We start from the raw sequence: 9,497 nt of genomic DNA, 5'->3' as shown, positions 1-9,497 counted from the left end.
TATATATATATATATATATATATATATATATATATAATTACAGTTGAGTCTCAAATTTCGACAGTTTAGAATTTGATTATTCGAATTTAGATGCATTTTGGAGTGGTCTGCGTACCTCACTTTTCAATGCAAAATCGCGAATTTTGATGCTGTCATGGGCTTCACAAGCAGAAACAGTCAAAGATCATCACCTTCTTCATGCCAATTACTAGGGTGTTGCAAGATATAACCATCCAAGAGGGTGAGGAGGAAGATGTTGACACTTCATATGTCCAGACACTCAAGGATGATTTTCATTTTGAGGAATTTGGGTTGGATACCTGCACAGAGGAGGCTACTTCAACTAAGTGGTCCACCCATGCCACACACCACCAACACCAGCCAGCCAAGTGATAATATTCCATAACGCCTAGTTAGCTCTTTACAGTGTGCTGTACTGTAACTACTGTAATAAAAACTGTGACAGGATACTGACAAACTGTAACAAATTTTGCTGTATTCCGAATTACAGTACAGTTTGGCAATACAGTGCAGAACTGCGGTTATGTAACCACATCTATAGTTCACAAAGTTTATTGGGAGTGTGGGCAAAAAATCATGATTTTACATAGTGAAGTTGGGAGGCCCCAGACCCAAACTAATTATTCCCATAAGAAGTTCAGTTTAAATTTCGATGTTTTGAATTTCGATGTGGTTTTTTGGTACATATCCCCATCGAAATTTGAGAATCCACTGTATATATATATATTGCCAGACACCATAATCCCATAAGGGGTGGCCATTTGACTTTGAGTTATTTGTTTTACAGAGAGGGGCACTAACTCTCCACCAACCCACTTGTTGACACTTTCGAAACAAGGGCGGTACCTGTTGTTATATCAAATCCCAATATGCAGTTGACACTATTTTAAACTTCACTTCATCCAGTTTTGATTACTCATTATATAAATTAAATTGCCAAAACATTACCAAATATATCTGTGTAGTTTATCGTTCCCCCAATGCTTCTTCGGAACCCAGTGTATTTGATTCCATATCTACTCAGTTGAGTAACCTTGACCTTGCCCTTGGCAATGAAATTACCATTTTGGGTGATTTTAACATACACAATGTTGAATGGTTATTGCATTCTGCCCGGACTGACGACGCTGGTCTAGAATGCGAGCTGTTTGCGGAATCATTTAATCTCACCCAGTTGGTAAAGCAACCAACCAGAATACCTGATAATCCTGACCATAATGCCCATCTCTTGGATTTATTCTTGACAAATAATCCAGATCAATACAGGATAGAGGTACTGTCACCACTTGGATCCTCTGACCACAATCTCATCAAAGCCTCATTAGTTAACCCTCCTACATCTCCCCATTCCGAACCTGTCAGGGTGACCCGATGGCACTTTGACAGGGCAGACTGGGATGGATTTAGAAATTATCTTGCTGATGTTCCATGGCAGTCTTTCTTCTCTAGTGATCCCAATTCTACCCAGTCCCACATTTGTGACTTAATACTAGCTGGTATGGATTTATTCATACCAAGTCAACAATTCACTAAAAGATCAAACTCTCCAAAATGGTTTGATGGCAATTGTGCCAGAGCAACAGCCCAAAAGTCATTAGCATATAACTCTTACTTAAAATCAAAAACACCTGAATCACTCTCCCAATTTAAAATTGCTAGAAATCATGTAAAAGCTGTATTAAATCTATCTAAATCAAACTTTCTTCAAAAGCAAGCATCAAAACTACTTAACAACCCTAATGACAATAGAATATTCTGGTCAACTCTTAATTCTTTCAATAATAACTTTAACAAGTCATCTTCCATTCCCCCACTAAAATCTTCAGATGGCAATATTACAAATGACCCACGTGGGAAAGCGGATATCTTTGCTAGTACCTTTGCAAGAAACTCTACCATAGATGATACCAGCCAGAATTTCTCAGTACTGGAACTTGATTCTCCCGAAATTGCCCCACTTAAAATACAGACAAGATTTGTAAAATCCATCCTAGACAATTTACCTACCAACAAAGCTCCAGGTCCAGATGGAATTCCGCCAATTGTTTTGAAAAAGTGTTCCCCTGAACTTGCCTCTGTCCTAGCTAAATTATTCAGACTATGCATACGTACTTCTTTATTCCCAAATTCATGGAAAGAAGCCAATATCCACCCAGTTCCGAAGAAAGGAAGTTCGTCTGACCCCTCCAATTACAGACCAATAGCTATCACATCTTCTCTTGGTAAGGTATTTGAAACTTTAATTAATAAGCATATTGTTAAACATCTTGAATCCAACAACTTAATTAATGATAGACAATACGGTTTTCGCCACGAAAGATCCACCATTGACATACTCAATTTCTTAACTCATACCATCCATCAATCAATTGATCTTTTGGAGAAACTCATGCAGTAGCTCTTGATATCTCTAAAGCTTTCGACAGAGTATGGCACCGTTCCCTGCTGTCCAAACTCCCTTGCTATGGACTAACGTCTTTTGTTCCTTTGATTTCTTCTTATCTTAGTGACAGGAAAATAAGAGTAAAAGTAGATGATGTATATTCGAATTTCCACTCAATTAACGCCGGCGTGCCACAGGGATCAGTTCTGGCGCCAACCCTATTTCTGGTTCATATTAATGATCTCTTATCTGTCACTCACAGTCCCATTCACTCATATGCAGATGACTCAACACTACATAGTTCATTCACACTCAGACATCCATTTACAAAGTCTAATATCTCTACCTCTCAACTCAATACAGCCATCTCCATAAATCAAGATCTATCTACAATCAGTGAATGGGGACAAAACAACCTTGTCTCTTTTAATGCTAGTAAAACTAAATATATACAGTTTACTAATAGACAGATATTGCCAGATTCGTACATTACCTTCAGTGCTACTAATATTCCCATCTCCAAAAGTATTGAAATTCTTGGTGTCTCACTTAACAGTGCCCTCAGCTGGACCTCTCATGTCAGATCACTTGCTAAAACCGCCTCAAAGAAACTTGGATTATTGTACAGAGTCCGTAACTTCTTCGCCGATGAGCAGTTAGCTATAATTTATAAGAGTCATGTGCGCTCTCAGCTTGAATATTGCTCACCCTTGTGGAATGGTTGTGGAGAGGTTGCATTAAGACAACTAGACAAAATTCAGAATAAAGCTGTTAGAATCATTAACAATCCTGCCATTACATATAAACTACCCCCCTGCAAGTAAGAAGGAATGTTGCCTCCCTTGCATTATTTTACAGATATTTTTTGGCAAATGCTCCGACGAAGTTGCGTCCATGGTGCCACCTCTCCATGCCTTCCCTCGTGCTACACGGGCATCTGGTAGCGCTCATGACTGGAATGTCACTCAACCACATTGCAGAACTTCTGCCTATCAGAATTCTTTCATTCCCCGAACTGCATCTCTCTGGAACTCGCTTCCCCAGAGTTGTTTTCCTCCAAATTTCAACCTACAACTGTTCAAGTTTAACTGTTACAGATATTTTATGAACAGAGGACACCAGTAATCTGGTGTATGGATTATTTTTTTTCTCCATTTGTTTTTCCTTCCTCCGTTCTGTTATTTAAAAAAAAAAAAAAAAAAAAAAAAAAAAAAAAAAAAACTTAGGGAGCATGTATGGTTTGGTTATATGGTTACCACCCAGCTTTGTAAATGGTTTCATGGCTTACATGAAACCATATGGCTTGTCACTCAATGTAAAGGCACCTGTACAGGAAAGAAAAACAATAATAAGTGACAGGAAAAATGGGAGAAATAGAAAGAGTGGAGAGCAGGCACAGAAAAAGAATGGCAAAGGCTAAGGAAGAAGTATGCAGCACTACATCAAGTGAGTGGATGATGGTTGTCACCACCTACCACAAATATATATATATATATATATATATATATATATATATATATATATATATTTATATACAATTACCTCTCAACTAACATGAGTTTAAAAAACACGTTTTCGTTTTAACACGAGCAAATATTTAAGGAGATATGTTTAACTAACAAGGGTTTCTCAATTTAACGTGACTTTACACGTACGTGATGGTTTCAAATTAGCCGCTCGCGCCTTGGACAGTCCCGAGCTGATTGACCGTGTGTGGCAGTTTATTCATAAATACAAAATTTTATTTGTCTGTTGCTTAAACTGGTTGTATTCGAACTATAATATTCGAAAATGAAGTTTGGCCCCATTCTGAGCAATTTGGCTAATTTTCGGACAAAATTTGACCAGGAAAGTGATGGTAGATCTAAATTGTTACAACTTGATGCGCAGAACAGAAAGAAGAAAACCACTGAGACCAAGATAGAGCAGTTCTTTATGAAGAAGACAGAAAACATAAGGGAGTTATCTTCATCACCAGTAGCACAGGAGTCAGAGGAAAGGGAAGGACAGCAGAGCGAGGAGGGACAACAAATTTAGGGTGGGGAGCGGCAGATAGTGGGGTAGAGGGGTAATGAGGGACAGCAGCAGACGACGAGTGATGCATAGATGAAGTGAGGCTGTGTTGTTATTGTTGTGACCTACTTACTGTAATGAAAATATTGCTTTTACTGTAGTGTTTTTATGACCTACTAATGCATTAATAACGTTGAGGAACTTTCACAGTGCTGTGAATGACGCAGAATTGAAAGAGAATCCACGTAAAAAATGAAAACATTATGTATTTGGGGAGAAGTAAACTAGGCTTCGGCCCAACTAGGGCTCAAATGTTTTTTATTTCTCCCCAGATATACTGTTTTTGTTTTTTACGTGTATTTTCCTTCAAATTAATGTTGTTGCTTTTAAGTTTAGAGTAGCATAACTCCCCAAATGGGTAGACTTTCCCAGACTCCAGGAACTTAACCCCCAATATTATCATTGTTTTTTATAGGAAAATTATGTTTAAAAAACGCGTTTTTAACTTACGCGACCTCTCCAGGAACCTAACCCTCATGTTATTTGAGAGGTTTATATATATATATATATCATCATCATCATCATCATCATCATCAGAGTAAAGTGATGGTCTTTGAGAGAGGTGAAGTCAGTGAATGTACAGCGAGGTTGGATGGTGAGGAATTGGAAAATGTGAGTACATTTAAGTACTTACGTAGTGTGATGAGTAAGGATGGAGGTTTGGAGGGTGAAGTGCTTGAAAGGGTACAGCAGGGAAGAAAGGTTGCTGGTTCTTTGAAAGCAGTGATAAGAAACAGGGAAGTGAGCATGGAAGTGAAAAAGTTACTTCATGACAGTATTGTGATACCAACTCTAACATACGGAAGTGAAGCTTGGACGTTGTTGGAAGGACACAAGTCAAGAGTGAGAGCAGTGGAAATGAGTTATTTAAGAGGAGCCTGTGGAGTCACATGGAGAGACAGGCTGACGAATGAGACTATAAAGGAGCGTTGTGGTGTTGATGTGGATGTGATAGGAAGCGTTATGAGTAACACACTGAGGTGGTTTGGCCATGTGGAGAGGATGGAGGGTGAAAGACTGACGAAGAGAGTGTATGTGAGTGAGGTGGAGGGGGGAAGAGGGAGGGGGAGGCCGAGGATGAGATGGAGGGATGGGGTGGAAAGGTATATGAGAGAGGGGGGTGTGAGTTGGGAGGAGGGCAGTGAAATGGCGGGGGACAGGGCGACTTTGAGGCGATTTGTTTGTGGCCACCCCAAACGGGATTGAGGCGTCTGGCAATAGATAGATAGATATATATATATATATATATATATACAGGTACTGTATATATATGTGTGTGTATATATATATATATATATATATATATATATATATATAGTTTCCTGTAAGCCAAGAAACCATTTACAACGCTGGTAGGTAACCATATAACCAAACCATACGTGCTCCCTTCTTGTCAACAAGTGGGTTGGTGGAGGGTTAGTGCCCCTCCCCGCAAAACAAATAACTCAAAGTCAAATGGCCACCCCTTATGGGATTATTGCATCTGGCAATAGATTGATATATATATATATATATATATTTAAATTTGTTTATTTATTTATTTTCAGGCTGTCAGAAAGTATTGCTTAAAAGATGACCTCATACTTGACTCAGGGAAGCTGCAGCAGTTGGACAAGCTCTTGCCACAGCTGAAGCAAGAAGGTAACATTTATCATATATGGGTCATATCTGTTTATTTGTCTACAGTTATATTACTGGTTTCACTCAGGGACTCTTCTTATAGAGGATGAGTATTTCAATAGTCTCTTTGTGATGTATTATTCTTTTTTACATTCCTCTAGTTCTCTATGTCACATTTTTTTTTTCTCTTCAGCTCTTATTAATTATTTACCTCTTTGCTTCGATGTACCTGGAGGTTTTCCATGTAGTGCTCGCACAGGGTATGCAGGATCATCTCGCAGCCCTGAACTGGGGGTGGGTGGGGGGTGGAGCATACCATCCATATATGGAAATTTCATCTCAGGAGCATGGTCCCCAACTCGATCAAACCGGTTCGTACATATGTCCAGGCAGCGGGACATCTCAAATTGCCCCAACAGTGATGTCATGACCGCCATGATTCTCCCATAATCCTCCACATGCCACTCTACCTTGACCTACGAAAAACATGTGGAGTGATGACTGCAACCTTGCTTGATCTACACAGGGATGCCCTTGCTGTCCCTGCCATGTAACTGTAGTTGTATCCTGTAGTGACTTACTGGCTGCCCAGCGTTAACTTCTGTGGTCAGTTATAGCATCGTCCACTGATCAGAAGCCCCGGCTGGAATTTTATATTACGAGGATTCTGGAGTTTCTAGAAAGCACCTGTGAAATATCAGTGAATAATATAATTGCCCAGATTGAAAAGGAGGCGGCAAAGCAGGCTCAGTGAGCAGAGTAGAGAGCAGAGGCACAGTGTGCCTTCCAAACACACATTTTTCAGAATTAAAGATTTTACACCCATTATGGAATGAACTATACTTCGAGAGTATTAACAAGCGATCTCAGCATTTCATTACCTTCAACCCTCCTTCTATATTCCAGTTAGCTACCCTCGCCCCCTCTTCACCTGCCTAGCCAACATGCCTGCCCGCCTTGCCTTGCTTTGCCTTGCCTTGCCTTGCCTACCATCCTTGCAAGAGGCCACCATATCACTTGCTGCAGACCCCTCAGTCAACAGTGCCAGTGATTTTGAAAGTATGGGGCTAGAGTCTAGCTCCAGCAGCAAGGATTTGGTGGCAAGTCTTAGTCTTAGATCCCTCCCCCTTAGTTGACATATCAGTCATGGTGGTCTGTTGATATGAGATTTTCCCACTTACCTTTATTAATTGCTTTAAGTCTCTTTATTTTCATTGTCTTGTGTCTGATTTACCTCAGTACAGTTGGCTATGATTAATCTCTATGCAATTGGCTGTGCCATTAGGAATCATGTCTGTACTCAAGTGGGGTCATCGGGGCATTTAGTAACCAAATTGGGGTCAGGATTGTGGATTGTTTAATGAAACACTTTTATATAATAAGGTATTTTTATAATAAAGAGCACCTCTAAGTATATTCACCATTCACTAGGTGTCAGTGTGACATGGTGGAAAAATTGGGCTTGGGTGAGATCTTTATCAAATTATCTGGCAATTTTAAGTAGTGGCTGTGCTGAGAGGGAGGGAATAGGTTGCATGGTGCCTTGTGTTTTCTTGAGTACTCTTTGTACATGCCTTTTTCTGTCATGTTTCATGTCTACTTTTATTATTTATTCATGCTGCATGACGTATATTGTCTCATTTATTTACACAAATACAGTAATCCCCGTACTATCCAGATGCCCACTTTCCGGACACTCCACTTACTGGACATGGTGGGCCTGGACCTTCGGAACCCCCCCAAAAAAAATCCCCCCAAATCCGAATTTTTTCCCACCTGTAATTTGAAATTGCCGCGCGGTGCCGAACGGCTGTTTACACCACGGCCCTTCACCCCTTATTTCCTCCCCCTTCCCCCCCTCCCCTGTCAGGGTTGCCATTTGGTATTTTTCATTACCAAATGTGAGCCAATTTGGTAATGAAAAATTCGTTTGCTAATGAATCAGAATAATGCATTACTAAACGGATTTTTCATGTGTATGAGGATACACAGGATGGATATGGTGGATTGTTTGCTCTCTCTGATTAATCTGCTAGCCTACATAGCGTGAAAATAACCAACATGCTGTTAATTATAAGGAGAGTGATTACATGTATTTCTATGTATGTATCTGTCTATTGCCAGATGTTTCAATCCCGTATGGGGTGGCCACAAACAAATCGCCTCCACGTCGCCCTGTCCCCTGCCATTTCACTGCCCTGCTCCCAACTCACACCCCCCTCTCTCATATACCTCTCCACCCCATCCCTCCATCTCATCCTTGGCCTCCCCCTCCCTCTCCCACCCTCCACCTCACTCACATACACTCTCCTCATCAGTCTCTCACCTTCCATCCTCTCCACATGGCCAAACATTGTGGTGTGGATGTGGATGTGATAGGAGGCGTTAGGAGGAACATGTATTTCCACTTGTATATATAATTAGTGAAGAATAAATGCTAGCTTTACGAATTTGGTAATGAAAAGTTAAATTTGGTAATGAAAATTGAGGAGTTTGTTAATGTGGCCGTTGCAATCTGGCAACTCTCTTTCCCTGTCACCAACCAACAGTTACTGCTTAACTCTGACCACGAGTAGATGCTTATCGCAATGGATGCCACATGTGCTCGTTTTTTGTGAATAAACTGCAATACCTCGCCACTAGACCGCATGGGAATGTACAGTGTTGTGCAGTGTTAAGAAATTAGAATTTAGAGTGCAAAGGATTAACTGTGGAGTGCAAATTGGCGGTTGAAACTGGCGTGGTGCAGTTAAGAACAATGTGCAGTGTAACAATTATAACTCACAGTGCAAAGAATTAAATGCAGCACAACACTGGATTACTGTATGTGCTTCAAGCATTTTCATCACTGCCTTAGAGAAGGCTGCCACAGACGTGCTTAAGTACCCTGGCTGAGGTATAGTCACTTCTAATTTCTCATTCTTTGGTTCTTTTTCATTTATTTCATGCTTTATGTCCATTATTGTTGTGAATAGGGTCTTAAATAGGTTTAAATAGGTGCTATGCATGTCCAGTAGGGAGTTATTTAGGTGGCTTTCAAAGTTAGGCTGGGTTAGGGTCCTTAAGTACCAGTCCAGGAGCCAGGGGCCCACTTTCTGGATGGGACCACTTTCCAGACATGCCTTTGGCTCTAGTACATCAGATAGTAGAGGGATTACTGTACTGGGCATCAAAAATGAAAGCCTCAAACATTAACTGAGGCACTGAGATATATATATATATTGATAGATAGATAGGTAGATAGATAGATCCGTCCATCCGTCCATTCATCATCCAATCCTATGTTGCCCCATGAGGAGTGTAGGAACTCTGGGCTAGGCAAGTTGATCCAGACATGTAAGATGAGAGTGACCAGCCTGACTCATCCCTGAGTGGCATTACGTGAGGAGTAAACCCCAAC

At 40.5% G+C, this 9,497-nt stretch overlaps 1 protein-coding gene across 1 annotated transcript in view; it reads left to right on the top strand.

Annotated features, from left to right (window-relative positions):
* Positions 1-9,497, top strand: part of LOC145413189 (SWI/SNF-related matrix-associated actin-dependent regulator of chromatin subfamily A containing DEAD/H box 1 homolog) — a 97,233-nt gene that overhangs the window by 27,659 nt on the left and 60,077 nt on the right. Inside the window, exon 2 of the mRNA XM_080282915.1 lies at positions 6,025-6,118. Coding sequence (XP_080139041.1) covers positions 6,025-6,118 — 94 coding nt within the window. The remainder of the gene's footprint in view (positions 1-6,024; positions 6,119-9,497) is intronic.

The sequence above is a fragment of the Coenobita brevimanus genome, chromosome 95, assembly GCF_032717465.1.
Source record: "Coenobita brevimanus isolate Jiangsu-jjx chromosome 95, ASM3271746v2, whole genome shotgun sequence".
Taxonomy (NCBI): Eukaryota; Metazoa; Arthropoda; class Malacostraca; order Decapoda; family Coenobitidae; genus Coenobita; species Coenobita brevimanus.
Note: the sequence above shows the minus strand (reverse complement) of the source record. Positions and strands in the feature narration are given on the sequence as shown.